The 19,698-nt window shown below is 39.2% G+C and overlaps 1 protein-coding gene across 1 annotated transcript; it reads right to left on the bottom strand.

Moving 5' to 3' along the window:
- Positions 1 to 2,782: 2,782 nt before the first annotated feature.
- Positions 2,783 to 3,755, bottom strand: LOC119551922. Its single transcript, XM_037861554.1, has 3 exons — positions 3,570 to 3,755; positions 2,979 to 3,117; positions 2,783 to 2,920 (listed from the first exon to the last, which is right to left on the bottom strand). The coding sequence occupies exons 1-3, from the start codon at positions 3,753 to 3,755 to the stop codon at positions 2,814 to 2,816; spliced, it is 432 nt and encodes a 143-aa protein (XP_037717482.1). The 3' UTR covers positions 2,783 to 2,813.
- Between the last annotated feature and the right edge of the window lie 15,943 nt (positions 3,756 to 19,698).

Below are 19,698 nucleotides of genomic sequence, written 5' to 3'. Positions count from 1 at the left end.
CGAGCTCACCTGCCGCTGCGTGCGCCGAATTCCATTGCATACTTGGCGGCGCCTGCTCCAGCATTCCTCCCCCTGCCACGCCCACCGCTGCAAGGCTACCTTCTGCCCCCCGAAACCCCCTTTTTACCCCCCTTTCCACCACCCCTTTTCCCCAGAAAACTCTCCACAAACCCTGTGCAAATAAAAAGTGATATACGCGCGACACTGAATGAATATTAATCGCTTTCTTTCCTTTTTCAGCTCGCATTTCCCATTCGGCCAGGGGCACCTTTGTGGCTCCCCTTCCTCCTTTCTGGCCTTTTGTTTGGACCATCTGGCCGGCTGATTTGGCAGCTTAAATGATTTCCGCTTCGACTTGACTGCGTGCGGAATTCACGGGAATTTATTAGTTAAGTCTAGCTGATTGTTGCCGGTCTGCCGTTTGGAATAACTCGGGTTCCCTTGATTTTCAGTCTGGGTTTCAATTTCTTTTTCTCCGATTTTGAAAATTCACACTTTTTTTGGGGGCGTAGGTGTGGCCTCACTTCTTCGCAGCAAAGCACTTAGTCGAAACAGGGAAAGAATAAAAATAATATAGTGTCTGGCCTTACTCATTATATGCACTCAGGGAAATATCTTTAAACAGATTTATAATGTTGAATCCTTACAGATTTAAGAAAAGGTTTTATTACATTTGATGGATTTTCGATTACCTTGAGAGATTATTTTTAGGTCATGGCATCCTAAGAATGAAAGTTTTGTATAGATATATATAAAGAATATATTTTATAGCTATATAGGTATAAGACCTTCAGTAGGGAAATCTCATATTTCATTTTAATATCACCTCAGAAAATATCAAAGGTTCTTGTGCCTATATTTTATTAATAGATTTCTTATCTTTAAAAGTTCCCTTATAATATTTATTGTAAGTCCCCCTTTTTATGAGTGATAAAGCCTCCTGAGCCACAACTTGTCATGAGGGTTAACACGCTCCCTTTTTTTTCCGTTGATATAACTCCCCTTGTACTTAGCACCTTTGAAGGGCTTCACAGTAGCCCCGAAAAAAAGGTAAAAAACCCGTTAAAATTTCGGGCAATTCAATTTGGACTCTCGGTGGATTCAAAGTTTGTTTGGGAATTCTTCGTGCTGAGGTGTTTTATTTTTAATGAATTTTTCGCATTAAATTTCGCAACAATGAATCGCTTTGTGCGAGGGGTTCGATGTCACCAAGGTGTTTGCATCGCTTGACACCTCGTCTGTTGGAATGACCCACCACAGCCCCCCTAATGCTTCCAGCCCCTGGGTTCCTGAGTCTGTCAGGTATTTCCGCAAACATGTTTGCATGTTTTGCCACACAGAATTTATAGTTAATTTTCAATTTTGTTCAACAAGCTGCACAGACACTAACGCTCACAGGCTCACATAGATTTGAATGAATGGATTCCATTTTGCAGGCATGCCAGGTGGAAGGGGCGTCGTTGAAGGGGGGGTCTCGAAAGAGGGCGGGGCCGAGGACGGCACCCCGTGTCAAAGGCAAACTTTGCAGACAACAAAAGCCGGTTGCAGACTGGGAGGGAAGATGCAGGATCTGCGGACAAGAAGGCCAACGGGGGGAGTTCAAACTTTACGCTCTCCATTCTAATTGCCAGTGCTACACCCCTTTTTTAGGTGTCACGGGCTACGCCCATGCGGCTTTTGATTCTCTGTGGTTGGTGCGTCTACAAAAAAAGACAACTAAATAATAAAAAAAAAAAAAACTCAGACACACTCGCAACGAAACTAATCTGGTAGTGAACCCGAACATGACACACTCACTGGAAAAAACATCGTCATTCTCGAACGAGAAAGTGATAAAAGCTTTCTTTTTTTAAGCACAGATAATCAGGCGGGAGAAATGGTTTGCAATAGAGTTCAGTGCTTCCTAGAAAAAAGCTTGGGACTGTTTTATAAAAGATTACATTATTATTATTATCAATTTAACCTGTTTATTTAATTCCTTATATGTAATAATTAAAATTAATAATTATAATATACTACTATTTATATACTATTTTTTAATTTTGTTTATAGATAACTATAAATAATATACTGTTATATTTTATAATTTTAAAGATATCTTATCTATTTTGTTGATCTATGTTTCACATTTTTTGAGCTTATAGAGTATCTTATGGATATGGATTATTTTCCCCTGTGCAGACATCTCCCCATACACCAGCATATACATAGAAAAGCAATTTGTTTGCGGCTCTCACTATTGTTGCATGATTATTGTTTGTTTGGATGCGTCGTCTGCTTCCCAACCGAATCGCGGCTCGAGTCGCCTCCCCGAATTTTCCCCATTTCCCGCCGCTTTTCCGCATTTCCCCACCATCTTTGTCACACTTTTTTCCAGCAGCCCCACTGTGTGTGTGCGAGTCTGTCCTTGCGGTGTATTTAACCTGTCTGCTTGTTGGATTACGACAACCAGTCCACAGACAGTCGGGGTTGGGGATTTCGAGGAGGGGATGGCAAACAAAACAGGCAACAAAACATGTATCTATTCATACGCCACTTTGTGCCGAAGGGGGGTGGCAAAAAAGGGGTGCGAGTGGGTGGTTGGGTGACTGGGTAATGCAATACGCATGCAACGATACCGCAAGAGCCCCCAGAAGAGACCCAGAGCCAGAACCAAGAGCAGACTTCCACTGGGTTAGCAGACATTTTAACGCTTATTTTACTTTTGGCTACAAAAGCACACCCCCAAGCAAACAACACACACCGACCGCAATGTTCACACTTATTTGCCCTTACACTCAGCTCAATTGCGTTTCACTGGTTAAAAACGCGCTTTAATACTCCGTTCGCACCGACTCCATTATGGAGATTATCTTGATCGATTCACTTTGCAGTTGGAGAAAGTCCTGAAAGACATCGTACACGAAATAGGACCAGATACCTTGTTGAAAAGATTTCTTAAATTAGTTAGATTATTGTAGAGAAATATAATGGGTTACCTGCTATAAATGGAAGTAGGGGAACCATCATCAACATTCTGCCCTCCAGATAGCTTAAATAAAGAATGGACTTGTACGACAGCGTGTATATCAAAATGATGGAAGCTAACATCCAGGGCAAAAAAAGCCAATGATTATTCTGAAAAGAAACACATAATTTAAAAGATATTTATAAGGAAATAATATCATATGTTATCAAAATGCTAATATAAATACTTTTTCTTCAATGTATATAATATAAATATTTAAGTGTGTGATATAGTATAGTTCTAATTTAAATAAATGTTTCTATTTTTCAAATGTCTTTGATGTTGCATAATCCATGCATAATTCACTTGTGCTATAGGAAAGCTCATCTTTTGAAAAATGTTTTTTAGTAAATAATATCACATTTCTTAATGCTAATATAAATACTTTTTCTTCAATGGAATATAAATATTTAAGTATGTGATATAGTATAGTTCTTATTTAAATAAATGTTTCTATGTTTCAAATTTTTTTTGATATTGCAATCCATCCATAATCCACTTGCGCTATAGGAAAGCTCTATTTTTTTCCTATATCTCCTATAGATCTCAACATTTTCCTTACCTTCAAGGAACCCACGAATAGGCAGATCCCACCGATGATCTGCAGCACACAAACGTGATTCCACACACTGATTTCACAGTACTTGTCATTCTCCAGCCACTTGAACTCCAAAATCAGGAAGGAAACAATTACGGAACAGCCAGCGATGGCCATTCGCACGTGTTCAGCTTTTAGCGATCGACACATTTTCTACAGCTCAACAGAACCCTACGAACACTCCATAACAACTGTACGAAACTCACTATCCAGACCTCCCAAGTGACAGACCTCCCATCGCTGGGGAGCCCTTATCAATAAGCTTATTCAAAGTAAATAAAAACATAAATCGAAACCGAAATGAACTCACCCTCTTATACATATATACCTTTTTGAAAAAATATTTGATAAAGCGTTCAGATATATTTGACTTTCGTACATAAATGTATTTATAGCTATCAGAAAACTAGGTAGAGATTTTCTTAGCTTTCGAATTAAACGCATATAGAATTATAATAACCTTTTAAAGCGTATGAAACCTACTAATCACGTTTGTTTTTTGTTTATAAAAATAATTTCTGATAACAAACTCTTTAATGACGTATATATATGAAATTTATAAATTACTTGGAAAACATTTTTTGATTGTCCATTCGCTGAAATTTGTTTATTCTTAATTTGGTAAATTAATATTTCATTTATCTCGAATGAGCTGTTTCTTAAAACCTTAGAATTGTTGTGAAACCCAAAAATACTAACGAAAACTTTAACCAGACTGGAGGTTATGGGGCATGGGCCGCGATGAATGTTCGTCTTAAGTAGCTGGAGCTTTTCGCGTAAATTAGCCAAGTGTAGACTTCATTAAGTTGGGCCAGTAAATTAAGTGCTAATGTCGAAAGTTTTGACCGACAAAGTGCGCAATGAAATGCTGTAGTTGTTGCTGCTATCCGAACTGTTGTTGTGCTTGATATTTTTTTTAATGTTCCCTTGCTGCGGAAACAGCCAGCGGCAATAGAAAAGCAAAAGGAGCAGCTTCATCCGTATCCTCCCGTATCATCCGCATCCTCATACCCAGAAACCGCATCAACAACAACGGGAGTAACACCAGGAATTAGGGTCAAATTATTGGATCGAATATGGGAATATCCTTTAAAAGTAATTATTAGTCATGAATGATGATAGTATATGACTTAAAAATAATTATTACTCATGAATGATGATAGTATATGATTTTAATATATTATCCTGATGGTTTAGAAGGCTTAAATATAAATACTCATAGATTCTAATAATCTAATCTTCTAATAATTTATTGCTATTTTATTTTAGACCCAAGTAGTGTCCTAATAAAATTATCCATGACTAGTCTCATCACAAATTCAGATCTATTGATATATGGATGGGATTCTTAATACATTTTTTAAGTTTAAAATATATTTTTTATAAATTTTTTCTTAATTGGAATTTTTTTTTATTGTTAACTTTCTAAATAAAATTAAAAAAGCCCCTTTCCAGGGTATAAGAATAGGAAGAAGAAGAACTGGAGCGGAAAGAACGCTAAATTGATGATGTAGACCAGCGAACGAAAATTGCACTCACTTTCCCCGGTAACCCAACCCCAAAATCCCACACCCCCCCCCCCCCCCAAAAAAAAAGGGAAGCTGCCACGCCCCTCATCCCCATTATACCCCCCTTAATGTCTGCGTAAGGCAAAAACAGTCTGCAAATTTTTAATGCTTTAATCTTGATGCTAATAAATCTTGAAGTTCCCTGGCACTTTTACATTACTTTCGGGGCAAAAAGGGTTTCGCCAAGGGAAGGTGGCAAATACAATTAGACAGCTGCACGCTTAACGTTCTTAGTTTAAGCCAATTTGAATGCACTTTAACCCCCGTGCTGGCCAACCGCCCCACGCCCCTGGATAATTGCAAGTGACACTTGAGGCGAGTGCCCTGCTGACATCGCCTCTAATCGAATTTCGAGCTGTTCGGTGCGTGTGGCCAGGCCATTGATTAACCCGACCAGTTTTCCATCAAATATTGGTGGGGGGGGTTATAAAGGGGGAAAACTTGGGCATAATTTCCCAGGGAAAAGTTGGCCACAATGTCATCAGCGGCACTTGCCAGTTGACAGTTTTGCGGTGGATGGTGAATGGTGTATAGAAGGTTGGATGGTTGGTTGGTGGAGGCCATCCTGACACACAACTGTCAGAATGGCGTGTGACAAATTTTCGTTATTAGAGCGGGGCAAACCTCGTTTTATTAACTTGAAATTTATGGCCAGTCATTTGGCAAGACAAATTAATCAAAAAGGCGAAACGCGCTTGCTTCTGCTTGGCTTTTATTTCCGTGTACATAAATTTGTATTTAAAAATGAGTTAGACGCGGAGCTTTGGCTCAATTTCACGCCATCTCAGCTACCAGATTCTTCCACCTGCCAAATGCCAAATGGATGCCATTTCTCTTGGCCCTTTCCCCACCGACTTTTCTTATTATGTACGAATTTGTCATTTCCTCGAGCTGAAATGCAATTTAAATGCTGCCGGGTAGCGAAAAGGAATTTTAATGTTCTCCTTTTTAATGGGTAGACGTTAAAGAGCCGGCGCGTAAAACAAACTGGGTGTCTTTCGAGTATCCCCCTCATCAAGTCCACTTATTTTTCCAGAAGAAGCAGCATATGTTGACCACTCACTTGGGTTTCTTTATGAGGTGGAGACCGAATTCTGCCCACTTTATTCCTTTGAAAGGCTGAGAAAAAACTGCAAAAATATGTTGCACATAAATTCGTATTAAGTTTGGCCCGCTGTCACTTTTTCTTCGGCCGCCTAAGCAATGCGGGCAGACAGCATAACGACATAATCATAAATTTAAATATGCAACCCAGAGTTCCTGCCCCGTCGCCCCTTACATCACAGCCCCAAAAAAAAAGAAAAAAGGATGGAGAAAGCAGCTCAGTGGAAAAAAGCGCAGAGGAGAACCTTGGCAGTGACAGTTTCACTTTGCCTGGCATAAGGAATTTCCCCGGCTTGCCAGGCACACATGTTGCCCCAGCTTTATGCGTCCCAAATGGAGTTGTTTTCCAGCCGTCGAGATGGAAATAGGGGGCTGGGAAAATCGGAAGTGCTGCCCTCTACTTAGAAGAGGTCTTTATTAAGGTCTGATATAACCTGGAATCAGATTAAAACGAGCATTTGGGGTTCAAGTGACACCCCTAATGTCCCAGAGCATTACCAAGGAAAGTATTAAATTATATGTGAAATCTTATTCGATACTTTTTTGCTTTAGTTCGAGTGACAACATCTTAAAATATTGAAACAAATAATTCCTAAGTGTATGTCCTCCAATTAGTTTTTAATTTCTTTAAATTGAGCCTAAACAAATTAATATTTTCCGTTTGGAACTCTTAAAAATGTATTTCCCTTAATGGATATCAAATTTTAAATTTAATATCTTGAGAAATAAATTATATATAAAATATATATTTAAAACCTAAGGCAGACATTTACTCTATAAATATAAATGTAGATCAGAAATTAAGATTGCATATTTCTATAAGAAATGATTATTTAATAAACTAAATTCCTCAATGCCCGCTATATCTATAAAACCATGTGTTTTATTAACTAAATATTTAATAAAATAAAACAAATTAATTATATACCTTAGATTACTACCAAATGTTACCTAAGAAAACAATTAATTAAATACTTAATCAGCACCAAATTGACAATTTGACCCGAGTATCTTGAGTTATGGTCACCATTGGCACCATTACTATATTCCCTGTTCAATCAAGTAATTTCAGGCGATTTACCAAAGAAAAGTGGCAGGAAAAATGCTCGGAAAAGTGGGGGGGATCCCACACCTGGGCACCCTTTTCACCCCTTTATCCCCCTTAAACCCCTTCAACCCCCGGCAGCCCCCCCGTCATTATTCCGAGTCCCCAAAATCTGACGCAAACATTTTCGAGTAATCCGAGTGAGAAGGAGCAGGGCAGAAACGACAAATAAAATGTTTCGCAAAGCAAACTATGGGCCAACAATGGATTTGGGACCTTCGAGGCAACGGGAAAGCGGCAAGGAGTTGGCCCCAAAGGAGGGACATTAGTTTATTAGAGTGTGCGAGAAGCTTTAATGCCCCAAAACCTAAACAACAGATAAGGAGAACGGGAATATCCTTTTGGAAGGACTCCTTCCGAGGGAAGAAAGAGAGCACAGGACAGTGCGAGTGACAAGGCAAATGCATGTTATTGTGTGTGCTTAAAAATAAGAGAGAGAAATCTACTTAAATGGTGAAAAGTTGCGGACATGGAAGGTGCTTCCGGATCAAGGATATACGCAAATAATGTTTGTAAACAATTTTTATTGCTTTCTGGTTGAGATGCGGCCCGTATTTGCTTGCAAAAGTAAAAGTTGTTGATAGAAATCACAGAACATAAACAGAGAGAGATGTTGGGCAGAAGATAGAGATATATCTGGGGGTGTGTACACAATAACATAAATTGCAGAATGTGACAAAGGGTTGTCCTTTGCCCCCTCCACTGCCAACCAATCCTCCAAGTTGAGTGGGTCAGCAGCCCGAGGAATATAAATAACAAAGGCCAGGCCGGAGAAATTCCCCCGGACTTCTGTCGATGACATCAGCAAACAGTCGAAGAAATTGAAAAACCAATCCGAGTTGGCCACATACATGAGTTCCCCCGGCCACCGCAGCCACTGACATGGCCAAAACCAAAAGACAGCGCAGAAACCAGCCAACCAATTCGCCGGCAAAGTTGGTACTTTAAAGTTAAAGCCAAATCGGAAAAGGGGTAAGGGCATATGGGTATTATCCCCCCAAACCGATGCACACACTCACCTACACATGGCCAAAAAGCAGACGGGGAGGAAATTGCTTGCCTTTCCTAACTAAAACTTGGGGAAATTATGAAATTCATACAGGAAGACAATTTTCTTCAACATCTAATTCGGTTGCTGCAGCCCCAAGTATGGGTACAGTAAAAATAAAATTTAAGGAACTTTATTTATGGGGAATACATTTTATTGAATGGCGATAATTTAGATATTATTCCTTATTCATAAATTCCACTGAAAGGTAATTTGAATTTTTTGGACATAAAAATATCCATTGGATATTATACAATAAGATCTAAAATAATACATATTAGAAATTTTGAGGCTTATGTACATATAGGTATTATTTGATTATGATGTGATCTCGCTAATTTCTTTAAGATTTTTTTTGCAAGTATGATGTGAACTTATTTTATTATGCCTTAAAATAATTATACCCTTTTTCAATCTTACTATCTAGAGTAAAAAAATCTTTCTAAATTAAAAATTGCGTTTACAAATTTTAAGATTTCAAGGGAATTTGCACTAAAAACCCATTTATTTGATATGATAAAGAGATCTTGTTTATTTCTTTCAGATTTCATTGAAAATATGATGTGAACTCATTTAATTATACCTAAAAATAATTATACTTTATCCAATCCTACTGTTAAGAGTAGAAAATCTTTATAAATTTAAAATAGTGTTTACTAATTTTAAGATTACAAGAGAAGTTGCACTGAAAACCCATATATTTAAATAAATAGTATATCTTTAGAATTGTATTTAATTTAAAGGCCCTGCTACTAGTTTGTTATATTTTGCCATCTAAAAAGTTAATTTTAGGAAAGTTGACCTGTACAGCTTTAGCTACATTGCATCAGCCCGAAATTTGTTTGCGGTCTTAGCCATAAGTTTGTCCGTCGACAGGCAACTTGCGGTGGCTGCTGGCTGTTGGCTGCTGCTCCTTGCCAGCTTTTGACTTCTGACAGCGGTAGCTATCCAATCCCGAGTCCCGAATCCCGCATCCCGAATCTCGCCCTCGCCGCCCAAAGGATTCCCTGCGCGAAATCTTGGGAGAGCCCGGGAAGTGAACACACTTCGGGGACGCGGTTAAAGTGCTCAAGTGCACAACTCCCGGCATTTATATATTTCACCTCCATTTAGACTCGCACTCTGCCGTTTTGCCTCGAAAATAAATCCCAAATCCAGCCGAAAGGATAACCAGTGTTCGTTGAGAGTTGCGAGTCGAGAGTCCTGGTTCTGTGGCACTTTTGACGGAAATCCTTTACCGCTCTCGCCTTCCGCAATCCTGACCAATTCGTTTGGCTTTATTTAAGTTGCAATTTGCCAACAACTGATAGGTAGCCAACCGCCAGTTGGCCAAGCTCCGACATCTTGACTTTCATTAAGATTCTGCATATTTGGCAACGTCTCAGTTTCAGTTTCAGTTCTGGTTTGCAAGTTGTAGTCGAGATAGCTGGCTGACTGTCTGGGCAACAGGTTTAATTTGGATTTCTTCATTTTCTACTATATTATTTTTTTCTTTTATGCCAGCCAATGAGCAGGAGAAGGAAATCTAAAAATTACATAAGGGATCAGGGGATTTTTCAACAGGCACGGCCTTGTCGCACGCCAAAAGAACAGGAGCCACAAGGCTCCTCGGCTAGATTCATTTGTTATTGTGCTCCATCTAGAGCCCCTGCTCCTGCTCCTCGTCCTGATCCTGCTCCTGTGTTTAGCTGCCATCCGATTCCCAATGCAATAACTTAAAAAACACGAAGACAGCCTGACAGCTCCAGCTCCTCTGGATTCCGTTCAGGATTCAGTTCTGCCTGGAGTTCTCTCCTTGGCTCCCTCAACAATGGACGGCTGGCAGCGCCTTTGGGCCGGAAGTGCCGCCATGACGAGCATAATTTAACAAGGCCAACGCAGCAGCCGTTACCAGTTGGCCCCCCTCCCCTCCTAGAAAAAGCAAAGCAAAAAAATGGCCAAAAGCAACCATCCAAATGGCCAATGGCAGTGGACACAGCGGCCCAGGTCGCAGAGCTGCAAAAAATCATATTTTCCCCCAGCTATTGACAGCGTAATCAGCAGAGTTGTAATAAAAATCCAAATACAATTTATTGTTGTACAGGACCAGGTAATTCATTACTTTATCGCTGCGAGTAGTTCACAATGCAGCAGCTGCGACCACACCGGGCACTGAGCGAAAAAGGGGGTGACAATAATATAAATGACAATACTACTTAGTTGAAAATTATACCATCTTAGAATGATATACCTTTTGTTTATATATTTGAAATGATAGAATCAAATTATTTGTTCAAAACTATCTAAGTTAACTGAAAAATAATGAAAAATTTAAAACTATGTAATAAAAATAATGAAATAATAAATAATCTATTTTCTGTAAGAGTAGCATTAAAAAATATATTATACACCATTTAGAGACAACACTACATATGGGTGCACGCAGTAATACTCAGTGAAATAACGCCCAATGAAATAACTCAAAGTGAAATAACGCCCATATTAATTTTAATCACATTTTTTCCGAATTGTTATTTTTAATTCCATGGGCGTAATAGGATGCACACACTTTATATGTATCCTAGCTATGTTCTTTCCTAAGTTTTGGTTACATCTCGTTTACTTATTTTATTATCGGGGTGATCTACAATTAATTTTGAGAAGTAGCAATTCCTTTCTCGAATTATATTTTTCGCTGATCATTTTAAAGATCGAATTTTCTAGTAAAGACACTTAGATCCCCATTAATAAATGTGCAAGTCCACTGAGTTTTCAAAGCATTATTCAAAATTTCATGATGCTATACTAGAAATGTGCTCAGTGTCTTCGCCTTGCAGACTCCCACTAAAGCCGACAATTTATGGTCTCTAGCCGGGCTCGAACACACCTCTACCTCCATAAGATGGTCTAGATTGTCGCTGGTGCGATGCAAATGGTAGTAATTCGATATTTTCCTTAGGCTTCGGCCGCAGACAAAGCCAAGACAAACAGTCAACAAGCCAGATTTCGGTAAACAGAGTCAACAGTCGTGTTTGGACAAGATCAATAAACACCTCAGAGCAAATAATAATAATGGAATTTCTGGGCCCAGCTCTTTGTGCACAAATTATTGCTGATATTGCCACATATATGTATAGATATACCGCCAACAATGGCACGTACAAGTATACCTTTCCGGATTTTCCTCATTTTCTTTGGCCCACAAAAGTATGCTACGGGATAGCGCGTGTGTTGGGAAAATAAATAAGCATAAATGGTCAACCAACCGACGGAATAACATTAATGCCTGCAATAATAACAAAAGGCCACGCAGCTTATGCGACAAGCAAATCAAGTTAAAACACAAGCGGACACAGCTGGCGGAAAAGCCTAAGAGAAGTCGCAACTCGGTGAATATTTTAAAAATAATGTCGCCTGGCGGCAAATTGAAAATTAAACGAAAAACTTAAAAATAACTATGGAAAAAAGAATGGGGGCCAAGGAAAAGTTCCACCACTTGCTGCTGACCCCGAAAACTGTAGGCCCAGGCACAGGCACATGCTGAATTTTCCATTTTCCATTTTCATTTCCCATTTGCCAGTTGGCTGTTGGCTGTTGCGCAAGTGTTGCCAACTTAATAAAACGAAGCTCAAACATGAAAAGTTGACCAGGCCAAGAGCACGCGGTCCGGCAACAAAAACAGCGGCAAGTGCATGTAAAAGTTGTGCCAAAAAATACATTTTCCCTCTTGTGTCTCATTTTTTGGGGGATTTTTCCTGCTGTCACTAAGGTTTCCCTTTCCCCCGGAAGTGGTCCCCTAGCTAAACAGATGCGGTCAAGAATATATAATTACTTGTAGTAAGATGCAAATAAAGATAATAAAAGTTAAGACGAATAAAATTCTAGGTACTATAGTTTCTAAGTACTTATAACATCTTATTTAACTGCGTTGAAAATTTTCTTGTAAACTAAAATTCTTGTGTTTCATTTTTTATAGACAACTTTATGGCACCCTATTTAAAATCATTTGATATTAATATCAAAACGATAAGTATTTACCATTAAGAACACTCAAAAAAAAGCGAATCCTAAATTTAAGAGCGATTTTCCTTGATTTCAGATAGTATTTTTTGGGCTTGTTTTAAGTATGATGCGTTCTTGAAACAAGAATAATTCATTCTCAAAGCCCAAATTTTCCTAAAATGTTCAAAAAATCCCCATCTGTTTTTCGAATACTTGATTTCAGAAAGTATTTTTGGGCTTGTTTTAAGAATGATGCGTTCTTGAATAAAGAATAAATCGTTCTCAAGGCCCAAACTATCCTAAAATGTTTTTGATTTAATAACATGACTTTCTTAAAAATCTCCATCAGTTATTCAAATTTTAAGCAAGTACCAGTTAGTATATGGCCTTTACTAACGCAACTTATATATACTTCGGGAAAATATTGAAAGTATTATCTTCTTTTTCTTTAGCAACTATTATTCTAACCAGAACTGTTTGTGTGTATGCTGCGTACATAGGCCAGCTCATATTTTCCAGTGGCAGCCTCCATTGTGAGTGCGCGGATGTGTGGACCTGGGGCTGGGGGTTTAGTGCCAGAAGTCTCAGCGGAGTGCCTAAATTGAATATCATCAAGGCTCAAATTAATGTCTTCAACAGCCAAAACTTTGCCACTTGGACCTCGGGCCCACGGATCCAAGGACCACAAGGATTCGGCGGCTACTCGCCCCAGAAGTTTTCCACTTTTTTCCTTTTGCTCATTTTTTTTCCTTTGGCTTTCCTTCCTTCTTTTTTCTCCTTTCCTGCTGTCCGCACATTTTGCGTTATTCCAAAGTTTTTCGGCGAGCTCCGACGCTCTGAAGCCGGGGCTTCTGGCTCCTGGCTGGTTGCTTCTTCCCGGAAAGTTTTATGCGCCTCAAATTGAAATATTTCCATAGAGCTTTGCACACTCTAACGATATGAGGGTACTTCCAGCGAATTAGGGATCTTGTAAGGGCTACTTTAATTAGAATTTATAAGTCATAGAAGAGTTCTGGAATCTTATAAGATAAATATCAGTAGAACACAATCTTCAATCCAAACAAGTGATCTAAAAAATCTTAAAGGGTTTCTCCTTATAAAGTCGGAACGGACCCTTAAAGATGATATTCCTATGCAAGTTTATAGCAGCAGTAAACAAAGTGGAAACAATTTCATTGGAATTTCTCAAGTGCTCATTAACTCTTAGGAATTTCGTTGAGTGTTCATTAAAAGTGTTTCTTTATGATAATTAATATTAAGCCCCATATCAAGGAAGATTCCACCACCTTAAGCTGAGCTACCCCATGCCCCGGATTCACTTGGCTAGAGTATCCCAAACTCATCCTCCATTAGCCAGATTCCCTTCCATCACTCTTGGCTAATTGCACGCATTGCCACCGCCGCCAATTTGGTCAGAGATTTGCCTTCCCCCATAACGGAACCCCTATATCTTCCTCCGATTTCCAGGGGCACGCGTCGAGGCGTAAACCGCGCAATGTGTTATGCATCCCTTGGGCCGACCAAGGAAACCAAAACTAAAACCAATACCTGCGGTCGCCCCCCTCGACCCCTTGGACCCCATTAGCCCCATGCGATCCGGGGCGTCTATATGGGCGAATGCGTGTGTTATTAATCCCAGGCAATCTATTAAAAATGTAAAATGCATGAAGCTCGAGACAATTGCAGTGGCAAGCAGGCCAAAGTCTGTGCACTGGGGAAATGTCTGAATGTCTGGCGCACCGCACGTAGCCTTTAAACAGGGTGGAATACTAGACTCTAGGTGCACTGGAGAAAAATAAGGAAAAATAAGGAAAAAAAATCTATATATTCAGATCTAACAGGCTGTATATGAAAATCGCGCCAAACATTCTTAAAGTTGGTAACATTAAAAGGTAAAAATATTTATTTGGTCTTAGTTATTTTATGTATATTGCTAAGATCATTACTAGAGTTTGCATTATGTTATATCCCTATTAAAACATTAGATCTGCTTAACTTGATCATGATTAAATCCACGATAAAATAAATTCTGATTTCATAAAAAACCTTTTTAACCAACTAAGTATTACTGCAAATCGGATGTTAAGAATAGATTTGCCTTATTATCCGACGTAATATCATTACTTATATGAATTTAAGCTTTAAAGAAAAGAACCATAAATTCTATATATGATGATGGTTTTCTTTCATTTGGTGTCGCACTACATTTTTTTAGGCATATATATTATTAGAAATATATAGGAACTTACATTTTTGAAATACATTACAATTAAGATCTAAAAGAATTGTTATATTTATGTTGGTAAGTAATAAGTTAATCAAAAAATTATAGTAAAATTATTAGCTGTTTCTAAAATATTTGAAAATTGGCTAAATACCATAAAATATCTTATTTAAACAGAAATTAATATATAGAACTAAGGAACATATTTTCAATATTCAAAAATAATAAAAACCATTAAGATCTTAATTGGGTATTAATTTAAATGTCTCTAAATGCTCTATTTAAAGCACAAAACTTCTTAAGTATGTATAATATTTTTTCCGAGTGCATAGATGACTTCTACGGCTCCGGAGACGATCCGTGCGTGCTCGGTGACTGGTGACTGCCGGCGGACCAAGGACGGAAAGTCAGTCGAGCTGTGCAGCGTCTCCGGGTGCTGCATTATTTACGCGACGGTTCTTGTTTATTGATGTTTGTCTGTCTCGGTCGGTGGGTCGGGCATTTCGGTGGGTCTGCCACCACTAGCGCCACACTATATCCCCGCTGCAGGTCGGTTTTGCTTGGCTGGGCAAAGCCCACCCCGGGCTAACGGGCTTACGGTTACCTTCTTCGAGAAGCCGCCTTCCCACCTGGCCGGATCTTCCTGGGGACCCCGTCACACCGAGTGCTTACATATTCATGAGGGTTGCGGCAACAAAGTAGCCAAAAAACGTGGGGCCGGAATAAAGTCGAGGCGGGCGAGGGAAAAGCTAAAAAGGAAATGTCTTCGCATGTATTGCCAAATAAAAATTGCGGTTCAAGTTCGTTGGCTGCGCTGAGTCCTCTCGTTACCCTTGTTATCCCTCGGTGATGCAGCCACTCTGGGGAATTCAGCTCCTTCTTTGTTCTATCTCCCCTTTTTGTATTATATTTTTTTTCTCCAATTTTTTGGTGGTGTCGATCCGTGTACATATTTGCCAATTGCGATGCAGCAATTTGCTGTTTAAATATGCCCGCTTAATTGAGTTTAATTGTGTGTGCGCTAAGTAGGCGGAAATATTTTAGGAAAATTTCCAAAGCCCAACTCTCTCTCTTTATAATCGTTCATATCAATCGATATGAAATAACAGGCTTACTTTCAGCGGTGGTCGGCAACAAAAGAGCCGAAAAGAGCTTATTAAAATTTATATATTTAAATAGCATTTACCGCCAACCGCCACTCAGAAAACCCCTGTTATCCAATCCCCGAATCCCTGGCAATTTGTTGTGGCCCAAGGCGGCGTAGATGAAAGTTTTCCAACTGCCCCCCGCACTTTTTGCACATACTTCAGCTCTCGAATTGACAAAAGGGGTAGTTGACACAAACACACACTCACTTTAGTTACTTTATAAGAGGGGTTAGGGGGTGGACTAGACAGAAAAAACAATTTCACGGTTATTCCTGGCAAATATGAAAAGTAAAATGTAATAGCCCCAACCTCTGACAAACATGACAACAACTTCAAGTCCAACTTTTGCGGGTGAAAGCCACCCCAGCGGGATATGGCAGCATCGTAGCTTGTCAAGCGGAAACGGAAGTCAGACACTTACATATGCGCGCGTAACTTTACGCCCATCGTCGTCGATGAGTTGTTGCTGCTGATTTGCCATTTCTCGTTTCTTTTTTTTAGTGATACCCTGAGGTAGAGGGGTAAATGGGATTCCTAAAGAGGTTTTAGTGATCAGTTGGCCATTACTCTTTATGAACATCAAATAATTGAAATTGCTAAGGTATCTCCCATGGTAATAATCCATCTTATTTGTACTTTTATAAAGAAGAGGTTACTACAATTTAGGCATTCCAACAAAATATTTAAAGCTTACCAAAGGTAATACATACTGAGTTATATTATATATGCAACAATCATATAATCTTTATAATATTAGTATTATAATGTATTTTATTATCTTATAAAATAACCTTTTAACCAGCCAGGGGGCTGGGCAAATGGGGGTTTCGTCGTTTCATTCTCGCTTTTTGAAATCTAATAAGCCTCGATGGACTATCGCTTATTCCGATCCTAAGTGGTTGATAATAAATTATTATGTTTCTTTTTATGAATATCACTTTTCTTTAGTTCTTAATTGGTTATAATTCCCAACTCATATTTTAGATACATTATGATTCTTTTACATGCATTTTAATAATGAAACAATGTGTTTGAGGTCCTTATATAATACAATTTTTAGAAATTATATTTATTTTCTCAATAATTTGAAAGATAAATATTTCCGACACATTAAACACAAATTTTGGACCTCTCGTTCAGACCCCAACTACGAAAGAGTATTCCCAACTAAGCCATTCCGAAAGTTATTTCTCCATTGAAATTTTTCGATTTCATTTTTGGGGTTTGGGTGCGGGGTCTGGGTGCCCAGTAGCCGAGGGCATATTTCAACAGTTGCCAGTTATGTTGCTGCTGTCATAATATTGGCATGCATATATCATTCTGACGGTCTATAAAAGTTTCCACACCCCGCCCAAGGAAACCGAAAGAAGCCCGGTCCAAGGGTTGATTTCAGTTGTCGTCGCACTGTTGCACTTGTCATAGATATGCGATGCCAGGGGGCTGGGCAAATGGGGGTTTTGTCGTTTCATTCTCGCTTTTTGAAATCTAATAAGCCTCGATGGACTATCGCTTATTCCGATCCTAAGTGGTTGATAATAAATTGTTAGTGAAAAATGAGCACATTTCCCAATTTTTAGGGGAGCAGGCAATAAGGGGAAAGTCATCCCTTTTTCGCGTTACCAATGTTTCATTTTCAGGATTAGAAAGTACGACAAGCCGACAAATCACGAATGGAATTTTGCGGAGCAGGCTTTTTATTAGGCACGTCCTTGTGGCAGAGAGACACCTCTAAATCCACCTCAGACGTGCATTTACCTGCAACTCCCCGAGGTAGCGTTTTTATTAATATTTAATGCGAGTTTTGCCAACTTTTCCCCACAGCCCCGCACATCAACCCTCATAAAACGCAACTTTTCGCACAACTGACAACTCAATTCAGCATTACTTGAAGCGCAAAAGCCCCAGCATCCCGTTTTATATACCCCCAACCCCCAGCACGTGCCAAATATTTTGGCCAATCTCTCAGAGACCGAAAACGCCCCCTCTACTTCATGCAAAATTTGCGGACTCCATTAGATGTCACTCCTCTTTGGGTTTCTACAGCTCGCTTTTCTTATTGCGCGACTGCATAACTGTGTAATGAAAAATTTTCCAGCATTCGCCATGGCCACGCCCCCCTGCCCACTGCCCATGGCCAGGGTTTTTCAGGGGTGTCTTGGCTTTCCTGGGGTTTTTCGTGTTCCTTTGTCACCCCCACACAAAAAGGAAACTAAACATAAATCATAAATATTTTAAAGTTTCAAATTACCAGTGGCAAAAACAATCAATGCAGCCAAACCACCACCCACTGCCCCGCCCACTTTTCAGAGGGCCCAAGGCCTTTTTGAGGCGTTCCCCAAGCGCTGTCACACAGCTGTCAGCATTTGGCGAAACCCCTTTTGAGGTGGGTTTGCTATAGGGTCGGGGGGCAGCGCAATCAGCGCTAATCTAATGAGTGTCACTGTTGCATGTGGCAAGTGGAACTAGAACATTGTGCGCCATTGTTCAGCAGGTGTTTGGGAGGTCCCAAATGAAATGACGGAGTGCGTTTTCCCAGCGCACATACACAGGGAAAAATGCTTGGGATTTCATTTTCAACGGTTTTATTTAAATTCCATCTAAAGAAATGTTTATCCTTGGCCTACCAAAAACTCATTTCTTGGAGTAAAGTAATAAACAACTAATACTATTTTTAAAAACTCTCTTCCACGGTGCTTAAAAGCAAATTCAACAAATTTATCCTTTTTATAAATAAGAACAGGCCTGAAACACTCATAAGACTCTAAATTAATAATCATTAATATTCACTTTTATGTTTAAGCTATTAAATTTACCCTTATGATATATTTTATTTTGGTACAAATAGTGGGGATTTGCTGAAAATATCTCAAATATATTTTTAGCAACTAGACATAAGGGGTTTTATTAATATAAAACGATTCGTTGGGTGATATTACTTTAAGTATTTAAACAAAATCTGGGGAAAATAACATAAATATCATAATCGTACTGCAATGACTATAAAATATTATTGTGTGTGCCCAAAAGTATGCAATAAATAAGGGATAGTCGAATGAATTCGTAGTACTTCTGAGTTAAAAATATTGTTGCATACTTTTGGACACTTGAATAAATTCCTTATATTTCTGATTTAAAAATGTTGTTAAATAAATTTACATATAAAACTGCTTTCAAGCCCTAAATCCAAACAAAATGAAACATCCTTTTCATTGCGATTTTTAGTATATCCTAAACAATATCCCCAAATACTTTCCTCAGTGTGCCCATGGCAGTTATGAATATTCCGGGAAATGAAATGACATCTTGTAACTCCTCAAGTATGTAACGGGGCTTTTATGTGCAGTTACCGTTACCGTTGGCAACGGCAGAAGGAGTTGGAGAATCCGTCCGAAGGACCAAAGAGACAGCCGCCCCGTCCCATCCAGCCGTCATATAAAAATAATTGTTTGCCAGCGCATTCATTACCCATGACAGCCCGCGATCCTTGCCAAGGATATTAAAAATGCAATTTCTGGCCCAAAAAAAAAAATAAAAAAGGGAAAACAAAAATGAAGGGAAAGTGCGTCGCCCACCGCAATTGCAATTCGTGTGCATTTGCAAATTGGTTCCAGAAAGGTTCCGACAAGGGCAACTCCGAGTTGCAATTCCATTTAACGTCTCATCATTGCCGACTTGGACGCGGACATCAAATTAAATGCTCGAAACGCAATAAACATTAATAAAAATAAGAATCAAGGTGCAGCATCCAGATGGGAATGCGAATTGGGACTGGTATGGCATGGAAATGGCTCATAAACAAGTCCATCAAATAAAGTGCACACAGACGGGCCAAATTCTTTTTGCCTCGTGCGTCCAACGTTGACTTTTGGCGTAAAAACCGCAGCACAATATTAACAATGACGCATGGCGCCCAAA

This window comes from Drosophila subpulchrella, chromosome 2R, assembly GCF_014743375.2.
Source record: "Drosophila subpulchrella strain 33 F10 #4 breed RU33 chromosome 2R, RU_Dsub_v1.1 Primary Assembly, whole genome shotgun sequence".
NCBI lineage: Eukaryota > Metazoa > Arthropoda > Insecta > Diptera > Drosophilidae > Drosophila > Drosophila subpulchrella.
This window is presented reverse-complemented; position numbering and strand designations above follow the sequence as displayed.

Coding starts and splice junctions, on each gene's coding strand:
- LOC119551922 (XM_037861554.1), bottom strand. CDS start 3,755: ATGTGTCGATCGCTAAAAGCTGAACACGTGCGAATGGCCATCGCTGGC. Junction 3,118..3,569: donor TATTCGTGGGTTCCTTGAAG/GTAAGGAAAATG, acceptor GTTTCTTTTCAG/AATAATCATTGGCTTTTTTT. Junction 2,921..2,978: donor CCTACTTCCATTTATAGCAG/GTAACCCATTAT, acceptor CTTTTCAACAAG/GTATCTGGTCCTATTTCGTG.